The 25,556-nt window shown below is 60.1% G+C and overlaps 5 protein-coding genes across 5 annotated transcripts; all 5 read right to left on the reverse strand.

Annotated features, from left to right (window-relative positions):
- Positions 1-446: 446 nt before the first annotated feature.
- On the reverse strand, positions 447-2,870 carry LOC147525815 (acrosin-like). Its single transcript, XM_086630964.1, has 5 exons — positions 2,800-2,870; positions 2,292-2,489; positions 1,687-1,952; positions 1,262-1,407; positions 447-794 (listed from the first exon to the last, which is right to left on the reverse strand). The coding sequence occupies exons 1-5, from the start codon at positions 2,868-2,870 to the stop codon at positions 447-449; spliced, it is 1,029 nt and encodes a 342-aa protein (XP_086487090.1).
- Positions 2,871-5,791: 2,921 nt separating this feature from the next.
- Positions 5,792-8,345, reverse strand: LOC147525816 (acrosin-like). The gene is made up of 5 exons (XM_086630962.1): positions 8,275-8,345; positions 7,767-7,964; positions 7,162-7,427; positions 6,737-6,882; positions 5,792-6,268 (listed from the first exon to the last, which is right to left on the reverse strand). The coding sequence occupies exons 1-5, from the start codon at positions 8,343-8,345 to the stop codon at positions 5,792-5,794; spliced, it is 1,158 nt and encodes a 385-aa protein (XP_086487088.1).
- A 3,048-nt stretch (positions 8,346-11,393) lies between these two features.
- On the reverse strand, positions 11,394-13,816 carry LOC147525817 (acrosin-like). Its single transcript, XM_086630966.1, has 6 exons — positions 13,746-13,816; positions 13,238-13,435; positions 12,633-12,898; positions 12,208-12,353; positions 11,525-11,740; positions 11,394-11,480 (listed from the first exon to the last, which is right to left on the reverse strand). The coding sequence occupies exons 1-6, from the start codon at positions 13,814-13,816 to the stop codon at positions 11,394-11,396; spliced, it is 984 nt and encodes a 327-aa protein (XP_086487092.1).
- Positions 13,817-16,865: 3,049 nt separating this feature from the next.
- On the reverse strand, positions 16,866-19,289 carry LOC147525818 (acrosin-like). The gene is made up of 5 exons (XM_086630960.1): positions 19,219-19,289; positions 18,711-18,908; positions 18,106-18,371; positions 17,681-17,826; positions 16,866-17,213 (listed from the first exon to the last, which is right to left on the reverse strand). The coding sequence occupies exons 1-5, from the start codon at positions 19,287-19,289 to the stop codon at positions 16,866-16,868; spliced, it is 1,029 nt and encodes a 342-aa protein (XP_086487086.1).
- Positions 19,290-19,663: 374 nt separating this feature from the next.
- LOC147525819 (acrosin-like) lies at positions 19,664-24,764 on the reverse strand. Its single transcript, XM_086630963.1, has 6 exons — positions 24,694-24,764; positions 24,186-24,383; positions 23,581-23,846; positions 23,156-23,301; positions 22,304-22,688; positions 19,664-19,803 (listed from the first exon to the last, which is right to left on the reverse strand). The coding sequence occupies exons 1-6, from the start codon at positions 24,762-24,764 to the stop codon at positions 19,664-19,666; spliced, it is 1,206 nt and encodes a 401-aa protein (XP_086487089.1).
- Positions 24,765-25,556: the final 792 nt, after the last annotated feature.

The following is a 25,556-nucleotide window of genomic DNA, read 5'->3' on the forward strand; positions in this document are numbered from 1 at the left end:
CCTCATCATCAGCTCATCTGCCTTAGTGCGTACCCCCATGTCCGCATGTCACATCGTTTTTCCCATCCTCGTCCTAGCCTCCACGTGCCAGTCTGCCCCATCCCATGGTGGCTCTGAGCACCGTCCTCTCTGACCAGGCGCTTTCAGCCCTTTGGAGTGACTCTTCCCCTTTGTGCCCACCTGCAGCCTCATCCTGCAGGTGCCGGCCGTGGCAGTCCCTGCCTCGCCCAGGAGACTGAACTGGACGGAAGGGTGGTTTGCTGTGAAAAGTGGCAACTTTATTTCAAGAACAAAGTCCCCTTCAGCATTTGTGTGCCCTGAGAGGAGAGAGGGCAGCACAGAGCAGGGCTTTGCCACCAAGGCTGCCTTTGGATCAGCAGGCATTGCCCAGAACCAAGTGGTCGTGGTACCCTGCAGCCCGCGGTGGATCCTCTTCATCCTGCTGCTCAAGCCTTTTTTCCCCTTAGGAACTGCAGGAGCTCCTGCAGCAGGTTAAAGAATTGCAGCAGCTTCTGGCGTGGGAACGGACAGGGCCTAAACCCGCCCGATTGTGTTGGAATTGGCTGCGGCCTCTGCACGGGGGTGGAGCTGAAGACTGGCTGTGGCGTTGGAGCAGCCGTTACTGCCGGGCGCAGCCCCATCTGTGCCAGGATCCAGTCGTAAAAGTGCTGGGTGGAGGTGTAGACTCCGGGCCGTCTGGCTCTCGCACAGCCCTTCCCCCAGCTGGTCACGCCAACGAGCCAGAAGTAGTCGGCACTGCTGTCTTTGCAGACGAGAGGACCACCGCTGTCACCCTGCAGCGGAGGAGAGAGGAGTGAGGTGGTGTTGGTGGCCACCGTCAGCACTAGGGTTGGCCGTCTTCTCTCCACAGCACCTGCCAGCGCTGCGTTCAGTGTCCAGAAAGGCTCTGCTCGGGCGCTGGAGCCTACGGAACCTTGTCTGGGAGGGGGTGGTGGGTCTGTAAGGTAGGGCTCTCTCCCCTCTCTGCAGGGCGATCCGGGATGTGTGGAAGAGGGATGTTCCAGGCTTGGGATCTGGAGCCGTGGACTGCCCCGAGCAGCAGCTGGGCTTTCTGGGCCTCTGGGACAAGGGGGGCACTGGGCAAGGACCTGCAGCTGGGGAAGGGGAGGTGAGCCGCAGAGCCATGGGGACCCCGCGGTGGGAGGGTGACTTGCTGGGCAGAGCACGTGCCGGGGTACGTGTGGGCTGGGACAGGGCTGCCGGTGCTGCTGCTGGGGCTGGGCTTGTGGCACGCTCCTACCTGGCAGGTGTCGATGCCGCCCTGCGCGTAGCCAGCGCACAGGTTGTGGCTGTGGACGGCCCCTCTGTACCACTGGCTGCTGTTACAGAGCCTGGCGTCGATGAGGCCGACCTTGGCCTCCTGCAGGACATCAGGTGATCCTCCAGCTGTGAGCACAGAAAGCAATTAGCACCCAGCAGCTCCTTGCCACTTCTCCTCCCCGGTCTGGGCGAACCCCTTCCCCAGGGCTTGGCTTTGCATCCTGAAGGCACTGTCCCGGGGTTTCCCTTCCGTCTGGCTTTGGGGAATGGCTCAGGCCCATCTCTCCAGAGGCGTACGTCCCCCCCAGCCTGACTCTGGCTTTCACCTCCATGGTCAGGAAGCCCAACCCGTCTGCCCAGCGTGCCAAGCTGGTGCTCAGGACATGGCGCTTTTGGGGAACTCACATCTCGCGGTCGTGGCACCCCAACCACTGACGTAGCAGGTGCCCAGCTGGGACAGTCTCAGCGAGGCGTCGGGCACACAGGCGAGCTGGACGTAGTAGCCGCACTGCACGGGCTGGTCCAGCTCCAGCAGCGCGATGTCGTTGACCTCCGTGATGTTGCTGTAGTGTTCGTGCACCAGCAGCCGCTTGATGTGGCGCACTTGGGTCTCGGGGCCCGGCTGAGTCAAGCGGGTGGCCCCAACCACCACGCGCCAAGTCGCGATGTGGCTGGAAGGCGGATGGAGAGAGGGGTCAGAGGGAGCGGGGCCACGTGCTGCAGCAGCCCAGCAGTTCCCTGCCTTCTGCTTCCCGCGGGAGAGAGGAAAGCAGCGCACGGAGGCTGCGACTGCCCTCGCACGCCTGAGGCACAAGGGCTGCGGAGCTGGAGGCATCTAGGAAGCAGTGGCAAGAGCCCAGCCTTCTCCTGAGCCGTCTCTCAGGCGGGCTCAGGAGTGCCCAGGCACCGGGTGGACCGCAAGGAACAGGGATGAGAGGAGCACATGGTGCTGCGGACAGGGCACCTACTCTACTGTGGTGGGGCTATGCCCGTTCCCTGGTCCTCCTTACCTGGCCTTGACGAAGCAGTGGGCTGCCGTGAGGACCCACTGTGAGCTGATGAGGGACCCTCCACATACGTGCGCCATGCCTATTTTCGAAGGGACCTGGATGCTGACGATCCAGGGCCAAGCCCCCGGCTGGGCATCTCTGCCACCCACCACGCGCGACGTCCCATAGTAATAGTCCATGGGTCGGAGCCCGCAGGTCCTTCTGTAACAGAAGCTCGTTACTGCCCTGCTCCACGGCTTGCTGCTGCTCAGGCTGAAGGTCGGCCATCTCCCTCCCCACCAGGTGTTGCAGGGACAGCAGGAACCCCGTGGGACGTGCGTCCGTCCGCCCCTGTTCCTGCTTTAGCCCCACAGAGGAGCTGTGCCAGCAGCCTGAGTGCCGGCAAGGAGCCGAGGCTCCCAGGCGGGGCTCGGCAAGCCGTGGCGTGGCCACGGGGGACACGCGGGCCCCCTCCAGTGAGCCCCAGAAGGGTTGCCCAAGCTCCCTGCCAGAGCCTCGGGTCACTTACCCGCAGGTTTCCCACGCGCCGTGCGTGGGCCAGCACAGGGCCAGCAGGACGAGGACAAGGAGCACTTTCATGCTGCCAGCACCACGTGTCAGCTGCAAGAACTGAGGGCAAGTCACCGCCAGTGCTGCCGTGCTCCCCTTGCCCAGGGTGCCCTTGGCCCTGGGGCTGTGATGTCACAGAGCCGCTGGTTCCGGCGTCAGAACCAGCACGGTGGGCTCCTGGGGGGAGGGGCAGGAGGGCAACACGGGGGTTCCAAGCAGGATGGGAAGCAGAATCCGGATCAGACACCCCATGAACGTGCTGTGCTCGCGGCTCTCGGCAGTGACGTGTGTGTGTGTACGTTTCACTCCTGAACATCAGTCCCCATCAGCTGGAGAGGAAGACACGGACCGAGTGGTGCTTTCTGCGTGCAGTGGGTGCTGGTGACGGTGCTGCTCCACCTGCGTTATTCTGGTTTGCCATTCGTGCCAGCCAAGGCCGTGCGCACGTTCGGGAAGGTGATCGGCTCTTTGGAAAACAGACTGAGCCTCTTGTACCTGTCCGTGGGAACGGCCATCACATCCGTTGGACTGAGACGGGAGAAACCTGGAAGTGACAGTTCTCCCAGTTCAGCTCCAGCTCTTCTGCACGGAGACATTCTCTGGGAGGAACAGGGGCTGGATCGAGCGTGCTCAGAGCCGCGCACATGCACATGCACATGCACACACGCGTGCACAGAGGACACGCACAAACACGCTGTGCACGCGCACACGGCGTTCACACACGGGGTGCACGTGCACACACACTCACGCAGTGGAGACACATGTGGGGTACAAAGAGAAGGTGCGATGCACACCCAGAGTGCGGGCACAGCCCTGCTCCAAAACACACGTCTGGAACACGGAGCGCAACGCCCAGCGTTCACATACACACGGAGCGCACATGTATGATCAGGGGATGGAGCACCTCTGCTACGGAGACAGGCTGAGAAAGTTGGGGCTGCTCAGCCTGGAGAAGAGAAGGCTCCGGGGAGACCTTCCAGTACTTCAAGGGGGCCTAGGAGCAAGCTGGGGAGGGATTTTAGACAAGGGCATGTGGTGATAGGACAAGGGGTAATGGCTTGAAAGTGAAAGAGGGGAGATTTTGATGAGATTAGCTGGAAGGAAGAAATTCTTCTCTTGGAGGGCGCGGAGGCAGTGGAAGAGGCTGCCCAGAGAAGTTGTGGATGCCCCATCTCTGGAAGTGTTCAAGGGCAGGCTTTATGGGTCTTGGTGCTACCTGGCCTGGTGGAAGGCGTCCCCGTCGACAGCAGGGGGGCTGTAACTTAGATAATTTCATAGATTTCATAGATTTCTAGGTTGGAAAAGACCTTAGAGATCATCCAGTCCAACCGTCCCTAATCCCCCATTAAGCCATATCCCTAAGTAGTTCATCATAACCTTCTATGATGAGGTTACGGCATTGATGGATAGGGGAAGAGCAACTGACATTGTCTCCCTGGACTTATCCAAAGCATTTGATACTGTCTCACACGACATCCTTACCTCTAAACTGGAAAGACGTGGTTTTGATGGATGGATAAGGAATTGGCTGGATGGTCGCACTCAAAGGGTTGTGGTCAACGGTTCAATGTCCATGTGGAGGCCGGTGCCAAGTGGTGTTCCTCAGGGGTCGGTACTGGGACCAGTGCTATTTAACATCTTTGCTGGAGGCATGGACAGTGGGATTGAGTGCACCCTCAGCAAGTTTGCAGGTGACACCAAGTCGTGTGGTGTTGTGGACATGCTGGAGGGAAGGGATGCCATCCAGAGGGACCTGGACAGGCTGGAGAGATGGGCCTGTGAGAACCTCATGAAGTTCAACAAGGCCAAGTGCAAGGTCCTGCACGTGGGTCAGGGCAATCCCATGCACAAGTACAGGCTGGGCGGAGAATGGATTGGGAGCAGCCCTGAGGAAAAGGACTTGGGAGTGCTGGTGGATGAGAAGCTCAACAGGAGCCGGCAATGTGCGCTGGCAGCCCAGAAAGCCAACCGTGTCCTGGGCTGTATCAAAAGGAGCGTGGCCAGCAGGTTGAGGGAAGTGATTCTGCCCCTCTACTCAGCTCTTGTGAGACCCCACCTGGAATACTGTGTTCAGCTCTGGAGTCCCCAACACAAGAAGGACATGGACCTACTGGAACGAGTCCAGAGGAGGCCACGAAGATGATCAGGGGATGGAGCACCTCTGCTATGGAGACAGGCTGAGAGAGTTGGGGCTGCTCAGCCTGGAGAAGAGAGGGCTCCGGGGTGATCTTATAGCAGCTTTCCAGTACCTAAAGGGGTCCTACAGGAAAGCTGGAGAGGGACTTTTTACAAGGGCGTGTAGTGATAGGACAAGGGGCAATGGATTTAAAGTGAAAGAGGGCAGATTTAGGTTAGATATAAGAAAGAAATTTTTCCCTCTGAGGGTGGTGAGGCACTGGAACGGGTTGCCCAGAGAAGTTGTGGCTGCCCCATCCCTGGAAGTGTTCAAGGCCAGGCTGGATGAGGCTTTGGGCAACCTGGTGTAGTGGAGGGTTTCCCTGCCCATGGCAGGGGGGTTGGAACTAGATGATCTTTAAGGTCCCTTCCAACCCTAACCATTCATGGTCCTATGGTTCTAGTCGTGCTCGGGAGTTTCGCACAGTCTGTTCCGTGAGCTCAGCCGTACGCCCGGCCCTCATCATCAGCTCATCTGCCTTAGTGCGTACCCCCATGTCCGCATGTCACATCGTTTTTCCCATCCTCGTCCTAGCCTCCACGTGCCAGTCTGCCCCATCCCATGGTGGCTCTGAGCACCGTCCTCTCTGACCAGGCGCTTTCAGCCCTTTGGAGTGACTCTTCCCCTTTGTGCCCACCTGCAGCCTCATCCTGCAGGTGCCGGCCGTGGCAGTCCTTGCCTCGCCCAGGAGACTGAACTGGACGGAAGTGTGGTTTGCTGTGAAAAGTGGCAACTTTATTTCAAGAACAAAGTCCCCTTCAGCATTTGTGTGCCCTCAGAGGAGAGAGGGCAGCACAGAGCAGGGCTTTGCCACCAAGGCTGCCTTTGGATCAGCAGGCATTGCCCAGAACCAAGTGGTCGTGGTACCCTGCAGCCCGCGGCGGATCCTCTTCATCCTGCTGCTCAAGCCTTTTTTTCCCCTTAGGAACTGCAGGAGCTCCTGCAGCAGGTTAAAGAATTGCAGCAGCTTCTGGCGTGGGAACGGGCAGGGCCTAAACCTGCCCGATTGTGTTGGAATTGGCTGCGGCCTCTGCACGGGGGTGGAGCTGAAGACTGGCTGTGGCGTTGGAGCAGCCGTTACTGCCGGGCGCAGCCCCATCTGTGCCAGGATCCAGTCGTAAAAGTGCTGGGTGGAGGTGTAGACTCCGGGCCGTCTGGCTCTCGCACAGCCCTTCCCCCAGCTGGTCACGCCAACGAGCCAGAAGTAGTCGGCACTGCTGTCTTTGCAGACGAGAGGACCACCGCTGTCACCCTGCAGCGAAGGAGAGAGGAGTGAGGTGGTGTTGGTGGCCACCGTCAGCACTAGGGTTGGCCGTCTTCTCTCCACAGCACCTGCCAGCGCTGCATTCAGTGTCCAGAAAGGCTCTGCTCGGGCGCTGGAGCCTACGGAACCTTGTCTGGGAGGGGGGGGGTGGGTCTGTAAGGTAGGGCTCTCTCCCCTCTCTGCACAGCGATTCGGGATGTGTGGAAGAGGGATGTTCCAGGATTGGGATCTGGAGCCGTGGACTGCCCCGAGCAGCAGCTGGGCTTTCTGGGCCTCTGGGACAAGGCGGGCACTGGGCAAGGACCTGCAGCTGGGGAAGGGGAGGTGAGCCGCAGAGCCATGGGGACCCCGCGGTGGGAGGGTGACTTGCTGGGCAGAGCACGTGCCGGGGTACGTGTGGGCTGGGACAGGGCTGCCGGTGCTGCTGCTGGGGCTGGGCTTGTGGCACGCTCCTACCTGGCAGGTGTCGATGCCGCCCTGCGCGTAGCCAGCGCACAGGTTGTGGCTGTGGACGGCCCCTCTGTACCACTGGCTGCTGTTACAGAGCCTGGCGTCGATGAGGCCGACCTTGGCCTCCTGCAGGACATCAGCTGATCCTCCAGCTGTGAGCACAGAAAGCAATTAGCACCCAGCAGCTCCTTGCCACTTCTCCTCCCCGGTCTGGGCGAACCCCTTCCCCAGGGCTTGGCTTTGCATCCTGAAGGCACTGTCCCGGGGTTTCCCTTCCGTCTGGCTTTGGGGAATGGCTCAGGCCCATCTCTCCAGAGGCGTACGTCCCCCCCAGCCTGACTCTGGCTTTCACCTCCATGGTCAGGAAGCCCAACCCGTCTGCCCAGCGTGCCAAGCTTGTGCTCAGGACACGGCGCTTTTGGGGAACTCACATCTCGCGGTCATGGCACCCCAACCACTGACGTAGCAGGTGCCCAGCTGGGACAGTCTCAGCGAGGCGTCGGGCACACAGGCGAGCTGGACGTAGTAGCCGCACTGCACGGGCTGGTCCAGCTCCAGCAGCGCGATGTCGTTGACCTCCGTGATGTTGCTGTAGTGTTCGTGCACCAGCAGCCGCCTGATGTGGCGCACTTGGGTCTCGGGGCCCGGCTGAGTCAAGCGGGTGGCCCCAACCACCACGCGCCAAGTCGCGATGTGGCTGGAAGGCGGATGGAGAGAGGGGTCAGAGGGAGCGGGGCCACGTGCTGCAGCAGCCCAGCAGTTCCCTGCCTTCTGCTTCCCGCGGGAGAGAGGAAAGCAGCGCGCGGAGGCTGCGACTGCCCTCGCACGCCTGAGGCACAAGGGCTGCGGAGCTGGAGGCATCTAGGAAGCAGTGGCAAGAGCCCAGCCTTCTCCTGAGCCGTCTCTCAGGCGGGCTCAGGAGTGCCCAGGCACCGGGTGGACCGCAAGGAACAGGGATGAGAGGAGCACATGGTGCTGCGGACAGGGCACCTACTCTACTGTGGTGGGGCTATGCCCGTTCCCTGGTCCTCCTTACCTGGCCTTGACGAAGCAGTGGGCTGCCGTGAGGACCCACTGTGAGCTGATGAGGGACCCTCCACATACGTGCGCCATGCCTATTTTCGAAGGGACCTGGATGCTGACGATCCAGGGCCAAGCCCCCGGCTGGGCATCTCTGCCACCCACCACGCGCGACGTCCCATAGTAATAGTCCATGGGTCGGAGCCCGCAGGTCCTTCTGTAACAGAAGCTCGTTACTGCCCTGCTCCACGGCTTGCTGCTGCTCAGGCTGAAGGTCGGCCATCTCCCTCCCCACCAGGTGTTGCAGGGACAGCAGGAACCCCGTGGGACGTGCGTCCGTCCGCCCCTGTTCCTGCTTTAGCCCCACAGAGGAGCTGTGCCAGCAGCCTGAGTGCCGGCAAGGAGCCGAGGCTCCCAGGCGGGGCTCGGCAAGCCGTGGCGTGGCCACGGGGGACACGCGGGCCCCCTCCAGTGAGCCCCAGAAGGGTTGCCCAAGCTCCCTGCCAGAGCCTCGGGTCACTTACCCGCAGGTTTCCCACGCGCCGTGCGTGGGCCAGCACAGGGCCAGCAGGACGAGGACAAGGAGCACTTTCATGCTGCCAGCACCACGTGTCAGCTGCAAGAACTGAGGGCAAGTCACCGCCAGTGCTGCCGTGCTCCCCTTGCCCAGGGTGCCCTTGGCCCTGGGGCTGTGATGTCACAGAGCCGCTGGTTCCGGCGTCAGAACCAGCACGGTGGGCTCCTGGGGGGAGGGGCAGGAGGGCAACACGGGGGTTCCAAGCAGGATGGGAAGCAGAATCTGGATCAGACACCCCATGAACGTGCTGTGCTCGCGGCTCTCGGCAGTGACGTGTGTGTGTGTACGTTTCACTCCTGAACAGCAGTCCCCATCAGCTGGAGAGGAAGACACGGACCGAGTGGTGCTTTCTGCGTGCAGTGGGTGCTGGTGACGGTGCTGCTCCACCTGCGTTATTCTGGTTTGCCATTCGTGCCAGCCAAGGCCGTGCGCACGTTCGGGAAGGTGATCGGCTCTTTGGAAAACAGACTGAGCCTCTTGTACCTGTACATGGGAACGGCCATCACATCCGTTGGACTGAGACGGGAGAAACCTGGAAGTGACAGTTCTCCCAGTTCAGCTCCAGCTCTTCTGCACGGAGACATTCTCTGGGAGGAACAGGGGCTGGATCGAGCGTGCTCAGAGCCGCGCACATGCACATGCACATGCACACACGCGTGCACAGAGGACACGCACAAACACGCTGTGCACGCGCACACGGCGTTCACACACGGGGTGCACGTGCACACACACTCACGCAGTGGAGACACATGTGGGGTACAAAGAGAAGGTGCGATGCACACCCAGAGTGCGGGCACAGCCCTGCTCCAAAACACACGTCTGGAACACGGAGCGCAACGCCCAGCGTTCACATACACACGGAGCGCACATGTATGATCAGGGGATGGAGCACCTCTGCTACGGAGACAGGCTGAGAAAGTTGGGGCTGCTCAGCCTGGAGAAGAGAAGGCTCCGGGGAGACCTTCCAGTACTTCAAGGGGGCCTAGGAGCAAGCTGGGGAGGGATTTTAGACAAGGGCATGTGGTGATAGGACAAGGGGTAATGGCTTGAAAGTGAAAGAGGGGAGATTTTGATGAGATTAGCTGGAAGGAAGAAATTCTTCTCTTGGAGGGCGCGGAGGCAGTGGAAGAGGCTGCCCAGAGAAGTTGTGGATGCCCCATCTCTGGAAGTGTTCAAGGGCAGGCTTTATGGGTCTTGGTGCTACCTGGCCTGGTGGAAGGCGTCCCCGTCGACAGCAGGGGGGCTGTAACTTAGATAATTTCATAGATTTCATAGATTTCTAGGTTGGAAAAGACCTTAGAGATCATCCAGTCCAACCGTCCCTAATCCCCCATTAAGCCATATCCCTAAGTAGTTCATCATAACCTTCTATGATGAGGTTACGGCATTGATGGATAGGGGAAGAGCAACTGACATTGTCTCCCTGGACTTATCCAAAGCATTTGATACTGTCTCACACGACATCCTTACCTCTAAACTGGAAAGACGTGGTTTTGATGGATGGATAAGGAATTGGCTGGATGGTCGCACTCAAAGGGTTGTGGTCAACGGTTCAATGTCCACGTGGAGGCCGGTGCCAAGTGGTGTTCCTCAGGGGTCGGTACTGGGACCAGTGCTATTTAACATCTTTGCTGGAGGCATGGACAGTGGGATTGAGTGCACCCTCAGCAAGTTTGCAGGTGACACCAAGTCGTGTGGTGTTGTGGACATGCTGGAGGGAAGGGATGCCATCCAGAGGGACCTGGACAGGCTGGAGAGATGGGCCTGTGAGAACCTCATGAAGTTCAACAAGGCCAAGTGCAAGGTCCTGCACGTGGGTCAGGGCAATCCCATGCACAAGTACAGGCTGGGCGGAGAATGGATTGGGAGCAGCCCTGAGGAAAAGGACTTGGGAGTGCTGGTGGATGAGAAGCTCAACAGGAGCCGGCAATGTGCGCTGGCAGCCCAGAAAGCCAACCGTGTCCTGGGCTGTATCAAAAGGAGCGTGGCCAGCAGGTTGAGGGAAGTGATTCTGCCCCTCTACTCAGCTCTTGTGAGACCCCACCTGGAATACTGTGTTCAGCTCTGGAGTCCCCAACACAAGAAGGACATGGACCTACTGGAACGAGTCCAGAGGAGGCCACGAAGATGATCAGAGGGCTGGAGCACCTCTGCTATGAAGACAGGCTGAGAGAGTTGGGGCTGTTCAGCCTGGAGAAGAGAGGGCTCCGGGGTGATCTTATAGCAGCTTTCCAGTACCTAAAGGGGTCCTACAGGAAAGCTGGAGAGGGACTTTTTACAAGGGCGTGTAGTGATAGGACAAGGGGCAATGGATTTAAAGTGAAAGAGGGCAGATTTAGGTTAGATATAAGAAAGAAATTTTTCCCTCTGAGGGTGGTGAGGCACTGGAACGGGTTGCCCAGAGAAGTTGTGGCTGCCCCATCCCTGGAAGTGTTCAAGGCCAGGCTGGATGAGGCTTTGGGCAACCTGGTGTAGTGGAGGGTTTCCCTGCCCATGGCAGGGGGGTTGGAACTAGATGATCTTTAAGGTCCCTTCCAACCCTAACCATTCATGGTCCTATGGTTCTAGTCGTGCTCGGGAGTTTCCCAGAGTCTGTTCCGTGAGCTCAGCGGCACGCCCGGCCCTCATCATCAGCTCATCTGCCTTAGTGCGTACCCCCATGTCTGCATGTCACATCGTTTTTCCCATCCTCGTCCTAGCCTCCACGTGCCAGTCTGCCCCATCCCATGGTGGCTCTGAGCACCGTCCTCTCTGACCAGGCGCTTTCAGCCCTTTGGAGTGACTCTTCCCCTTTGTGCCCACCTGCAGCCTCATCCTGCAGGTGCCGGCCGTGGCAGTCCTTGCCTCGCCCAGGAGACTGAACTGGACGGAAGTGTGGTTTGCTGTGAAAAGTGGCAACTTTATTTCAAGAACAAAGTCCCTTCAGCATTTGTGTGCCCTCAGAGGAGAGAGGGCAGCACAGAGCAGGCTTTGCCACCAAGGCTGCCTTTGGATCAGCAGGCATTGCCCAGAACCAAGTGGTCGTGGTACCCTGCAGCCCGCGGCGGATCCTCTTCATCCTGCTGCTCAAGCCTTTTTTCCCCTTAGGAACTGCAGGAGCTCCTGCAGCAGGTTAAAGAATTGCAGCAGCTTCTGGCGTGGGAACGGCAGGGCCTAAACCTGCCCGATTGTGTTGGAATTGGCTGCGGCCTCTGCACGGGGGTGGAGCTGAAGACTGGCTGTGGCGTTGGAGCAGCCGTTACTGCCGGGCGCAGCCCCATCTGTGCCAGGATCCAGTCGTAAAAGTGCTGGGTGGAGGTGTAGACTCCGGGCCGTCTGGCTCTCGCACAGCCCTTCCCCCAGCTGGTCACGCCAACGAGCCAGAAGTAGTCGGCACTGCTGTCTTTGCAGACGAGAGGACCACCGCTGTCACCCTGCAGCGGAGGAGAGAGGAGTGAGGTGGTGTTGGTGGCCACCGTCAGCACTAGGGTTGGCCGTCTTCTCTCCACAGCACCTGCCAGCGCTGCATTCAGTGTCCAGAAAGGCTCTGCTCGGGCGCTGGAGCCTACGGAACCTTGTCTGGGAGGGGGGGGTGGGTCTGTAAGGTAGGGCTCTCTCCCCTCTCTGCACGGCGATTCGGGATGTGTGGAAGAGGGATGTTCCAGGATTGGGATCTGGAGGCGTGGACTGCCCCGAGCAGCAGCTGGGCTTTCTGGGCCTCTGGGACAAGGGGGGCACTGGGCAAGGACCTGCAGCTGGGGAAGGGGAGGTGAGCCGCAGAGCCATGGGGACCCCGCGGTGGGAGGGTGACTTGCTGGGCAGAGCACGTGCCGGGGTACGTGTGGGCTGGGACAGGGCTGCCGGTGCTGCTGCTGGGGCTGGGCTTGTGGCACGCTCCTACCTGGCAGGTGTCGATGCCGCCCTGCGCGTAGCCAGCGCACAGGTTGTGGCTGTGGACGGCCCCTCTGTACCACTGGCTGCTGTTACAGAGCCTGGCGTCGATGAGGCCGACCTTGGCCTCCTGCAGGACATCAGCTGATCCTCCAGCTGTGAGCACAGAAAGCAATTAGCACCCAGCAGCTCCTTGCCACTTCTCCTCCCCGGTCTGGGCGAACCCCTTCCCCAGGGCTTGGCTTTGCATCCTGAAGGCACTGTCCCGGGGTTTCCCTTCCGTCTGGCTTTGGGGAATGGCTCAGGCCCATCTCTCCAGAGGCGTACGTCCCCCCCAGCCTGACTCTGGCTTTCACCTCCATGGTCAGGAAGCCCAACCCGTCTGCCCAGCGTGCCAAGCTTGTGCTCAGGACACGGCGCTTTTGGGGAACTCACATCTCGCGGTCATGGCACCCCAACCACTGACGTAGCAGGTGCCCAGCTGGGACAGTCTCAGCGAGGCGTCGGGCACACAGGCGAGCTGGACGTAGTAGCCGCACTGCACGGGCTGGTCCAGCTCCAGCAGCGCGATGTCGTTGACCTCCGTGATGTTGCTGTAGTCTTCGTGCACCAGCAGCCGCCTGATGTGGCGCACTTGGGTCTCGGGGCCCGGCTGAGTCAAGCGGGTGGCCCCGACCACCACGCGCCAAGTCGTGATGTGGCTGGAAGGCGGATGGAGAGAGGGGTCAGAGGGAGCGGGGCCACGTGCTGCAGCAGCCCAGCAGTTCCCTGCCTTCTGCTTCCCGCGGGAGAGAGGAAAGCAGCGCGCGGAGGCTGCGACTGCCCTCGCACGCCTGAGGCACAAGGGCTGCGGAGCTGGAGGCATCTAGGAAGCAGTGGCAAGAGCCCAGCCTTCTCCTGAGCCGTCTCTCAGGCGGGCTCAGGAGTGCCCAGGCACCGGGTGGACCGCAAGGAACAGGGATGAGAGGAGCACATGGTGCTGCGGACAGGGCACCTACTCTACTGTGGTGGGGCTATGCCCGTTCCCTGGTCCTCCTTACCTGGCCTTGACGAAGCAGTGGGCTGCCGTGAGGACCCACTGTGAGCTGATGAGGGACCCTCCACATACGTGCGCCATGCCTATTTTCGAAGGGACCTGGATGCTGACGATCCAGGGCCAAGCCCCCGGCTGGGCATCTCTGCCACCCACCACGCGCGACGTCCCATAGTAATAGTCCATGGGTCGGAGCCCGCAGGTCCTTCTGTAACAGAAGCTCGTTACTGCCCTGCTCCACGGCTTGCTGCTGCTCAGGCTGAAGGTCGGCCATCTCCCTCCCCACCAGGTGTTGCAGGGACAGCAGGAACCCCGTGGGACGTGCGTCCGTCCGCCCCTGTTCCTGCTTTAGCCCCACAGAGGAGCTGTGCCAGCAGCCTGAGTGCCGGCAAGGAGCCGAGGCTCCCAGGCGGGGCTCGGCAAGCCGTGGCGTGGCCACGGGGGACACGCGGGCCCCCTCCAGTGAGCCCCAGAAGGGTTGCCCAAGCTCCCTGCCAGAGCCTCGGGTCACTTACCCGCAGGTTTCCCACGCGCCGTGCGTGGGCCAGCACAGGGCCAGCAGGACGAGGACAAGGAGCACTTTCATGCTGCCAGCACCACGTGTCAGCTGCAAGAACTGAGGGCAAGTCACCGCCAGTGCTGCCGTGCTCCCCTTGCCCAGGGTGCCCTTGGCCCTGGGGCTGTGATGTCACAGAGCCGCTGGTTCCGGCGTCAGAACCAGCACGGTGGGCTCCTGGGGGGAGGGGCAGGAGGGCAACACGGGGGTTCCAAGCAGGATGGGAAGCAGAATCTGGATCAGACACCCCATGAACGTGCTGTGCTCGCGGCTCTCGGCAGTGACGTGTGTGTGTGTACGTTTCACTCCTGAACAGCAGTCCCCATCAGCTGGAGAGGAAGACACGGACCGAGTGGTGCTTTCTGCGTGCAGTGGGTGCTGGTGACGGTGCTGCTCCACCTGCGTTATTCTGGTTTGCCATTCGTGCCAGCCAAGGCCGTGCGCACGTTCGGGAAGGTGATCGGCTCTTTGGAAAACAGACTGAGCCTCTTGTACCTGTCCGTGGGAACGGCCATCACATCCGTTGGACTGAGACGGGAGAAACCTGGAAGTGACAGTTCTCCCAGTTCAGCTCCAGCTCTTCTGCACGGAGACATTCTCTGGGAGGAACAGGGGCTGGATCGAGCGTGCTCAGAGCCGCGCACATGCACATGCACATGCACACACGCGTGCACAGAGGACACGCACAAACACGCTGTGCACGCGCACACGGCGTTCACACACGGGGTGCACGTGCACACACACTCACGCAGTGGAGACACATGTGGGGTACAAAGAGAAGGTGCGATGCACACCCAGAGTGCGGGCACAGCCCTGCTCCAAAACACACGTCTGGAACACGGAGCGCAACGCCCAGCGTTCACATACACACGGAGCGCACATGTATGATCAGGGGATGGAGCACCTCTGCTACGGAGACAGGCTGAGAAAGTTGGGGCTGCTCAGCCTGGAGAAGAGAAGGCTCCGGGGAGACCTTCCAGTACTTCAAGGGGGCCTAGGAGCAAGCTGGGGAGGGATTTTAGACAAGGGCATGTGGTGATAGGACAAGGGGTAATGGCTTGAAAGTGAAAGAGGGGAGATTTTGATGAGATTAGCTGGAAGGAAGAAATTCTTCTCTTGGAGGGCGCGGAGGCAGTGGAAGAGGCTGCCCAGAGAAGTTGTGGATGCCCCATCTCTGGAAGTGTTCAAGGGCAGGCTTTATGGGTCTTGGTGCTACCTGGCCTGGTGGAAGGCGTCCCCGTCGACAGCAGGGGGGCTGTAACTTAGATAATTTCATAGATTTCATAGATTTCTAGGTTGGAAAAGACCTTAGAGATCATCCAGTCCAACCGTCCCTAATCCCCCATTAAGCCATATCCCTAAGTAGTTCATCATAACCTTCTATGATGAGGTTACGGCATTGATGGATAGGGGAAGAGCAACTGACATTGTCTCCCTGGACTTATCCAAAGCATTTGATACTGTCTCACACGACATCCTTACCTCTAAACTGGAAAGACGTGGTTTTGATGGATGGATAAGGAATTGGCTGGATGGTCGCACTCAAAGGGTTGTGGTCAACGGTTCAATGTCCACGTGGAGGCCGGTGCCAAGTGGTGTTCCTCAGGGGTCGGTACTGGGACCAGTGCTATTTAACATCTTTGCTGGAGGCATGGACAGTGGGATTGAGTGCACCCTCAGCAAGTTTGCAGGTGACACCAAGTCGTGTGGTGTTGTGGACATGCTGGAGGGAAGGGATGCCATCCAGAGGGACCTGGACAGGCTGGAGAGATGGGCCTGTGAGAACCTCATGAAGTTCAACAAGGCCAAGTGCAAGGTCCTGCACGTGGGTCAGGGCAATCCCATGCACAAGTACAGGCTGGGCGGAGAATGGATTGGGAGCAGCCCTGAGGAAAAGGACTTGGGAGTGCTGGTGGATGAGAAGCTCAACAGGAGCCGGCAATGTGCGCTGGCAGCCCAGAAAGCCAACCGTGTCCTGGGCTGTATCAAAAGGAGCGTGGCCAGCAGGTTGAGGGAAGTGATTCTGCCCCTCTACTCAGCTCTTGTGAGACCCCACCTGGAATACTGTGTTCAGCTCTGGAGTCCCCAACACAAGAAGGACATGGACCTACTGGAACGAGTCCAGAGGAGGCCACGAAGATGATCAGAGGGCTGGAGCACCTCTGCTATGAAGACAGGCTGAGAGAGTTGGGGCTGTTCAGCCTGGAGAAGAGAGGGCTCCGGGGTGATCTTATAGCAGCTTTCCAGTACCTAAAGGGGTCCTACAGGAAAGCTGGAGAGGGACTTTTTACAAGGGCGTGTAGTGATAGGACAAGGGGCAATGGATTTAAAGTGAAAGAGGGCAGATTTAGGTTAGATATAAGAAAGAAATTTTTCCCTCTGAGGGTGGTGAGGCACTGGAACGGGTTGCCCAGAGAAGTTGTGGCTGCCCCATCCCTGGAAGCGTTCAAGGCCAGGTTGGATGAGGCTTTGGGCAACCTGGTGTAGTGGAGGGTTCCCTGCCCATGGCAGGGGGCTTGGAACTAGATGATCTTTAAGGTCCCTTCCAACCCTAACCATTCATGGTTCTATGGTTCTAGTCGTGCTCGGGAGTTTCGCACAGTCTGTTCCGTGAGCTCAGCCGTACGCCCGGCCCTCATCATCAGCTCATCTGCCTTAGTGCGTACCCCCATGTCTGCATGTCACATCGTTTTTCCCATCCTCGTCCTAGCCTCCACGTGCCAGTCTGCCCCATCCCATGGTGGCTCTGAGCACCGTCCTCTCTGACCAGGCGCTTTCAGCCCTTTGGAGTGACTCTTCCCCTTTGTGCCCACCTGCAGCCTCATCCTGCAGGTGCCGGCCGTGGCAGTCCTTGCCTCGCCCAGGAGACTGAACTGGACGGAAGTGTGGTTTGCTGTGAAAAGTGGCAACTTTATTTCAAGAACAAAGTCCCCTTCAGCATTTGTGTGCCCTCAGAGGAGAGAGGGCAGCACAGAGCAGGGCTTTGCCACCAAGGCTGCCTTTGGATCAGCAGGCATTGCCCAGAACCAAGTGGTCGTGGTACCCTGCAGCCCGCGGCGGATCCTCTTCATCCTGCTGCTCAAGCCTTTTTTCCCCTTAGGAACTGCAGGAGCTCCTGCAGCAGGTTAAAGAATTGCAGCAGCTTCTGGCGTGGGAACGGGCAGGGCCTAAACCTGCCCGATTGTGTTGGAATTGGCTGCGGCCTCTGCACGGGGGTGGAGCTGAAGACTGGCTGTGGCGTTGGAGCAGCCGTTACTGCCGGGCGCAGCCCCATCTGTGCCAGGATCCAGTCGTAAAAGTGCTGGGTGGAGGTGTAGACTCCGGGCCGTCTGGCTCTCGCACAGCCCTTCCCCCAGCTGGTCACGCCAACGAGCCAGAAGTAGTCGGCACTGCTGTCTTTGCAGACGAGAGGACCACCGCTGTCACCCTGCAGCGGAGGAGAGAGGAGTGAGGTGGTGTTGGTGGCCACCGTCAGCACTAGGGTTGGCCGTCTTCTCTCCACAGCACCTGCCAGCGCTGCATTCAGTGTCCAGAAAGGCTCTGCTCGGGCGCTGGAGCCTACGGAACCTTGTCTGGGAGGGGGGGGTGGGTCTGTAAGGTAGGGCTCTCTCCCCTCTCTGCACGGCGATTCGGGATGTGTGGAAGAGGGATGTTCCAGGATTGGGATCTGGAGGCGTGGACTGCCCCGAGCAGCAGCTGGGCTTTCTGGGCCTCTGGGACAAGGCGGGCACTGGGCAAGGACCTGCAGCTGGGGAAGGGGAGGTGAGCCGCAGAGCCATGGGGACCCCGCGGTGGGAGGGTGACTTGCTGGGCAGAGCACGTGCCGGGGTACGTGTGGGCTGGGACAGGGCTGCCGGTGCTGCTGCTGGGGCTGGGCTTGTGGCACGCTCCTACCTGGCAGGTGTCGATGCCGCCCTGCGCGTAGCCAGCGCACAGGTTGTGGCTGTGGACGGCCCCTCTGTACCACTGGCTGCTGTTACAGAGCCTGGCGTCGATGAGGCCGACCTTGGCCTCCTGCAGGACATCAGCTGATCCTCCAGCTGTGAGCACAGAAAGCAATTAGCACCCAGCAGCTCCTTGCCACTTCTCCTCCCCGGTCTGGGCGAACCCCTTCCCCAGGGCTTGGCTTTGCATCCTGAAGGCACTGTCCCGGGGTTTCCCTTCCGTCTGGCTTTGGGGAATGGCTCAGGCCCATCTCTCCAGAGGCGTACGTCCCCCCCAGCCTGACTCTGGCTTTCACCTCCGTGGTCAGGAAGCCCAACCCGTCTGCCCAGCGTGCCAAGCTTGTGCTCAGGACACGGCGCTTTTGGGGAACTCACATCTCGCGGTCGTGGCACCCCAACCACTGACGTAGCAGGTGCCCAGCTGGGACAGTCTCAGCGAGGCGTCGGGCACACAGGCGAGCTGGACGTAGTAGCCGCACTGCACGGGCTGGTCCAGCTCCAGCAGCGCGATGTCGTTGACCTCCGTGATGTTGCTGTAGTGTTCGTGCACCAGCAGCCGCTTGATGTGGCGCACTTGGGTCTCGGGGCCCGGCTGAGTCAAGCGGGTGGCCCCAACCACCACGCGCCAAGTCGCGATGTGGCTGGAAGGCGGATGGAGAGAGGGGTCAGAGGGAGCGGGGCCACGTGCTGCAGCAGCCCAGCAGTTCCCTGCCTTCTGCTTCCCGCGGGAGAGAGGAAAGCAGCGCACGGAGGCTGCGACTGCCCTCGCACGCCTGAGGCACAAGGGCTGCGGAGCTGGAGGCGTCTAGGAAGCAGTGGCAAGAGCCCAGCCTTCTCCTGAGCCGTCTCTCAGCCGGGCTCAGGAGTGCCCAGGCACCGGGTGGACCGCAAGGAACAGGGATGGGAGGAGCACATGGTGCTGCGGACAGGGCACCTACTCTACTGTGGTGGGGCTATGCCCGTTCCCTGGTCCTCCTTACCTGGCCTTGACGAAGCAGTGGGCTGCCGTGAGGACCCACTGTGAGCTGATGAGGGACCCTCCACATACGTGCGCCATGCCTATTTTCGAAGGGACCTGGATGCTGACGATCCAGGGCCAAGCCCCCGGCTGGGCATCTCTGCCACCCACCACGCGCGACGTCCCATAGTAATAGTCCATGGGTCGGAGCCCGCAGGTCCTTCTGTAACAGAAGCTCGTTACTGCCCTGCTCCACGGCTTGCTGCTGCTCAGGCTGAAGGTCGGCCATCTCCCTCCCCACCAGGTGTTGCAGGGACAGCAGGAACCCCGTGGGACGTGCGTCCGTCCGCCCCTGTTCCTGCTTTAGCCCCACAGAGGAGCTGTGCCAGCAGCCTGAGTGCCGGCAAGGAGCCGAGGCTCCCAGGCGGGGCTCGGCAAGCCGTGGCGTGGCCACGGGGGACACGCGGGCCCCCTCCAGTGAGCCCCAGAAGGGTTGCCCAAGCTCCCTGCCAGAGCCTCGGGTCACTTACCCGCAGGTTTCCCACGCGCCGTGCGTGGGCCAGCACAGGGCCAGCAGGACGAGGACAAGGAGCACTTTCATGCTGCCAGCACCACGTGTCAGCTGCAAGAACTGAGGGCAAGTCACCGCCAGTGCTGCCGTGCTCCCCTTGCCCAGGGTGCCCTTGGCCCTGGGGCTGTGATGTCACAGAGCCGCTGGTTCCGGCGTCAGAACCAGCACGGTGGGCTCCTGGGGGGAGGGGCAGGAGGGCAACACGGGGGTTCCAAGCAGGATGGGAAGCAGAATCTGGATCAGACACCCCATGAACGTGCTGTGCTCGCGGCTCTCGGCAGTGACGTGTGTGTGTGTACGTTTCACTCCTGAACAGCAGTCCCCATCAGCTGGAGAGGAAGACACGGACCGAGTGGTGCTTTCTGCGTGCAGTGGGTGCTGGTGACGGTGCTGCTCCACCTGCGTTATTCTGGTTTGCCATTCGTGCCAGCCAAGGCCGTGCGCACGTTCGGGAAGGTGATCGGCTCTTTGGAAAACAGACTGAGCCTCTTGTACCTGTCCGTGGGAACGGCCATCACATCCGTTGGACTGAGACGGGAGAAACCTGGAAGTGACAGTTCTCCCAGTTCAGCTCCAGCTCTTCTGCACGGAGACATTCTCTGGGAGGAACAGGGGCTGGATCGAGCGTGCTCAGAGCCGCGCACATGCACATGCACATGCACACACGCGTGCACAGAGGACACGCACAAACACGCTGTGCACGCGCACACGGCGTTCACACACGGGGTGCACGTGCACACACACTCACGCAGTGGAGACACATGTGGGGTACAAAGAGAAGGTGCGATGCACACCCAGAGTGCGGGCACAGCCCTGCTCCAAAACACACGTCTGGAACACGGAGCGCAACGCCCAGCGTTCACATACACACGGAGCGCACATGTATGATCAGGGGATGGAGCACCTCTGCTACGGAGACAGGCTGAGAAAGTTGGGGCTGCTCAGCCTGGAGAAGAGAAGGCTCCGGGGAGACCTTCCAGTACTTCAAGGGGGCCTAGGAGCAAGCTGGGGAGGGATTTTAGACAAGGGCATGTGGTGATAGGACAAGGGGTAATGGCTTGAAAGTGAAAGAGGGGAGATTTTGATGAGATTAGCTGGAAGGAAGAAATTCTTCTCTTGGAGGGCGCGGAGGCAGTGGAAGAGGCTGCCCAGAGAAGTTGTGGATGCCCCATCTCTGGAAGTGTTCAAGGGCAGGCTTTATGGGTCTTGGTGCTACCTGGCCTGGTGGAAGGCGTCCCCGTCGACAGCAGGGGGGCTGTAACTTAGATAATTTCATAGATTTCATAGATTTCTAGGTTGGAAAAGACCTTAGAGATCATCCAGTCCAACCGTCCCTAATCCCCCATTAAGCCATATCCCTAAGTAGTTCATCATAACCTTCTATGATGAGGTTACGGCATTGATGGATAGGGGAAGAGCAACTGACATTGTCTCCCTGGACTTATCCAAAGCATTTGATACTGTCTCACACGACATCCTTATCTCTAAACTGGAAAGACGTGGTTTTGATGGATGGATAAGGAATTGGCTGGATGGTCGCACTCAAAGGGTTGTGGTCAACGGTTCAATGTCCACGTGGAGGCCGGTGCCAAGTGGTGTTCCTCAGGGGTCGGTACTGGGACCAGTGCTATTTAACATCTTTGCTGGAGGCATGGACAGTGGGATTGAGTGCACCCTCAGCAAGTTTGCAGGTGACACCAAGTCGTGTGGTGTTGTGGACATGCTGGAGGGAAGGGATGCCATCCAGAGGGACCTGGACAGGCTGGAGAGATGGGCCTGTGAGAACCTCATGAAGTTCAACAAGGCCAAGTGCAAGGTCCTGCACGTGGGTCAGGGCAATCCCATGCACAAGTACAGGCTGGGCGGAGAATGGATTGGGAGCAGCCCTGAGGAAAAGGACTTGGGAGTGCTGGTGGATGAGAAGCTCAACAGGAGCCGGCAATGTGCGCTGGCAGCCCAGAAAGCCAACCGTGTCCTGGGCTGTATCAAAAGGAGCGTGGCCAGCAGGTTGAGGGAAGTGATTCTGCCCCTCTACTCAGCTCTTGTGAGACCCCACCTGGAATACTGTGTTCAGCTCTGGAGTCCCCAACACAAGAAGGACATGGACCTACTGGAACGAGTCCAGAGGAGGCCACGAAGATGATCAGAGGGCTGGAGCACCTCTGCTATGAAGACAGGCTGAGAGAGTTGGGGCTGTTCAGCCTGGAGAAGAGAGGGCTCCGGGGTGATCTTATAGCAGCTTTCCAGTACCTAAAGGGGTCCTACAGGAAAGCTGGAGAGGGACTTTTTACAAGGGCGTGTAGTGATAGGACAAGGGGCAATGGATTTAAAGTGAAAGAGGGCAGATTTAGGTTAGATATAAGAAAGAAATTTTTCCCTCTGAGGGTGGTGAGGCACTGGAACGGGTTGCCCAGAGAAGTTGTGGCTGCCCCATCCCTGGAAGTGTTCAAGGCCAGGCTGGATGAGGCTTTGGGCAACCTGGTGTAGTGGAGGGTTTCCCTGCCCATGGCAGGGGGGTTGGAACTAGATGATCTTTAAGGTCCCTTCCAACCCTAACCATTCATGGTCCTATGGTTCTAGTCGTGCTCGGGAGTTTCCCAGAGTCTGTTCCGTGAGCTCAGCGGCACGCCCGGCCCTCATCATCAGCTCATCTGCCTTAGTGCGTACCCCCATGTCTGCATGTCACATCGTTTTTCCCATCCTCGTCCTAGCCTCCACGTGCCAGTCTGCCCCATCCCATGGTGGCTCTGAGCACCGTCCTCTCTGACCAGGCGCTTTCAGCCCTTTGGAGTGACTCTTCCCCTTTGTGCCCACCTGCAGCCTCATCCTGCAGGTGCCGGCCGTGGCAGTCCCTGCCTCGCCCAGGAGACTGAACTGGACGGAAGGGTGGTTTGCTGTGAAAAGTGGCAACTTTATTTCAAGAACAAAGTCCCCTTCAGCATTTGTGTGCCCTGAGAGGAGAGAGGGCAGCACAGAGCAGGGCTTTGCCACCAAGGCTGCCTTTGGATCAGCAGGCATTGCCCAGAACCAAGTGGTCGTGGTACCCTGCAGCCCGCGGCGGATCCTCTTCATCCTGCTGCTCAAGCCTTTTTTTCCCCTTAGGAACTGCAGGAGCTCCTGCAGCAGGTTAAAGAATTGCAGCAGCTTCTGGCGTGGGAACGGGCAGGGCCTAAACCTGCCCGATTGTGTTGGAATTGGCTGCGGCCTCTGCACGGGGGTGGAGCTGAAGACTGGCTGTGGCGTTGGAGCAGCCGTTACTGCCGGGCGCAGCCCCATCTGTGCCAGGATCCAGTCGTAAAAGTGCTGGGTGGAGGTGTAGACTCCGGGCCGTCTGGCTCTCGCACAGCCCTTCCCCCAGCTGGTCACGCCAACGAGCCAGAAGTAGTCGGCACTGCTGTCTTTGCAGACGAGAGGACCACCGCTGTCACCCTGCAGCGGAGGAGAGAGGAGTGAGGTGGTGTTGGTGGCCACCGTCAGCACTAGGGTTGGCCGTCTTCTCTCCACAGCACCTGCCAGCGCTGCATTCAGTGTCCAGAAAGGCTCTGCTCGGGCGCTGGAGCCTACGGAACCTTGTCTGGGAGGGGGGGGTGGGTCTGTAAGGTAGGGCTCTCTCCCCTCTCTGCACGGCGATTCGGGATGTGTGGAAGAGGGATGTTCCAGGCTTGGGATCTGGAGCCGTGGACTGCCCCGAGCAGCAGCTGGGCTTTCTGGGCCTCTGGGACAAGGGGGGCACTGGGCAAGGACCTGCAGCTGGGGAAGGGGAGGTGAGCCGCAGAGCCATGGGGACCCCGCGGTGGGAGGGTGACTTGCTGGGCAGAGCACGTGCCGGGGTACGTGTGGGCTGGGACAGGGCTGCCGGTGCTGCTGCTGGGGCTGGGCTTGTGGCACGCTCCTACCTGGCAGGTGTCGATGCCGCCCTGCGCGTAGCCAGCGCACAGGTTGTGGCTGTGGACGGCCCCTCTGTACCACTGGCTGCTGTTACAGAGCCTGGCGTCGATGAGGCCGACCTTGGCCTCCTGCAGGACATCAGCTGATCCTCCAGCTGTGAGCACAGAAAGCAATTAGCACCCAGCAGCTCCTTGCCACTTCTCCTCCCCGGTCTGGGCGAACCCCTTCCCCAGGGCTTGGCTTTGCATCCTGAAGGCACTGTCCCGGGGTTTCCCTTCCGTCTGGCTTTGGGGAATGGCTCAGGCCCATCTCTCCAGAGGCGTACGTCCCCCCCAGCCTGACTCTGGCTTTCACCTCCATGGTCAGGAAGCCCAACCCGTCTGCCCAGCGTGCCAAGCTTGTGCTCAGGACACGGCGCTTTTGGGGAACTCACATCTCGCGGTCATGGCACCCCAACCACTGACGTAGCAGGTGCCCAGCTGGGACAGTCTCAGCGAGGCGTCGGGCACACAGGCGAGCTGGACGTAGTAGCCGCACTGCACGGGCTGGTCCAGCTCCAGCAGCGCGATGTCGTTGACCTCCGTGATGTTGCTGTAGTCTTCGTGCACCAGCAGCCGCCTGATGTGGCGCACTTGGGTCTCGGGGCCCGGCTGAGTCAAGCGGGTGGCCCCGACCACCACGCGCCAAGTCGTGATGTGGCTGGAAGGCGGATGGAGAGAGGGGTCAGAGGGAGCGGGGCCACGTGCTGCAGCAGCCCAGCAGTTCCCTGCCTTCTGCTTCCCGCGGGAGAGAGGAAAGCAGCGCGCGGAGGCTGCGACTGCCCTCGCACGCCTGAGGCACAAGGGCTGCGGAGCTGGAGGCATCTAGGAAGCAGTGGCAAGAGCCCAGCCTTCTCCTGAGCCGTCTCTCAGGCGGGCTCAGGAGTGCCCAGGCACCGGGTGGACCGCAAGGAACAGGGATGGGAGGAGCACATGGTGCTGCGGACAGGGCACCTACTCTACTGTGGTGGGGCTATGCCCGTTCCCTGGTCCTCCTTACCTGGCCTTGACGAAGCAGTGGGCTGCCGTGAGGACCCACTGTGAGCTGATGAGGGACCCTCCACATACGTGCGCCATGCCTATTTTCGAAGGGACCTGGATGCTGACGATCCAGGGCCAAGCCCCCGGCTGGGCATCTCTGCCACCCACCACGCGCGACGTCCCATAGTAATAGTCCATGGGTCGGAGCCCGCAGGTCCTTCTGTAACAGAAGCTCGTTACTGCCCTGCTCCACGGCTTGCTGCTGCTCAGGCTGAAGGTCGGCCATCTCCCTCCCCACCAGGTGTTGCAGGGACAGCAGGAACCCCGTGGGACGTGCGTCCGTCCGCCCCTGTTCCTGCTTTAGCCCCACAGAGGAGCTGTGCCAGCAGCCTGAGTGCCGGCAAGGAGCCGAGGCTCCCAGGCGGGGCTCGGCAAGCCGTGGCGTGGCCACGGGGGACACGCGGGCCCCCTCCAGTGAGCCCCAGAAGGGTTGCCCAAGCTCCCTGCCAGAGCCTCGGGTCACTTACCCGCAGGTTTCCCACGCGCCGTGCGTGGGCCAGCACAGGGCCAGCAGGACGAGGACAAGGAGCACTTTCATGCTGCCAGCACCACGTGTCAGCTGCAAGAACTGAGGGCAAGTCACCGCCAGTGCTGCCGTGCTCCCCTTGCCCAGGGTGCCCTTGGCCCTGGGGCTGTGATGTCACAGAGCCGCTGGTTCCGGCGTCAGAACCAGCACGGTGGGCTCCTGGGGGGAGGGGCAGGAGGGCAACACGGGGGTTCCAAGCAGGATGGGAAGCAGAATCTGGATCAGACACCCCATGAACGTGCTGTGCTCGCGGCTCTCGGCAGTGACGTGTGTGTGTGTACGTTTCACTCCTGAACAGCAGTCCCCATCAGCTGGAGAGGAAGACACGGACCGAGTGGTGCTTTCTGCGTGCAGTGGGTGCTGGTGACGGTGCTGCTCCACCTGCGTTATTCTGGTTTGCCATTCGTGCCAGCCAAGGCCGTGCGCACGTTCGGGAAGGTGATCGGCTCTTTGGAAAACAGACTGAGCCTCTTGTACCTGTACATGGGAATGACCATCATGGAATGGAACCATTCTATGATTCCTTGATCCACCGTTTTCTTAAGCACATTCAGGGATAGGGACTCAACCACCTCCCTGGGCAGCCTATTCCAGTGGCTGACAACCCTTTCAGAGAAGAAATTCTTTCTAACATCTAATCTGAATCTCCCCTGACTAAGCTTATACCCATTTCCTCTTGTTCTATCAGCCATCGCTAATGTAAAGAGCCCTTCCCCCACATCCCCACCATCCCTTCTCAAGTATTTGTAGGCTGTAATCAGGTCTCCCCTCAGCCTCCTCTTCTCCAGGCTAAACAGCCCCAAC

Source organism: Tauraco erythrolophus, unplaced genomic scaffold (genome assembly GCF_009769465.1).
Source record: "Tauraco erythrolophus isolate bTauEry1 unplaced genomic scaffold, bTauEry1.pri scaffold_62_arrow_ctg1, whole genome shotgun sequence".
Classification (NCBI taxonomy): Eukaryota; Metazoa; Chordata; class Aves; order Musophagiformes; family Musophagidae; genus Tauraco; species Tauraco erythrolophus.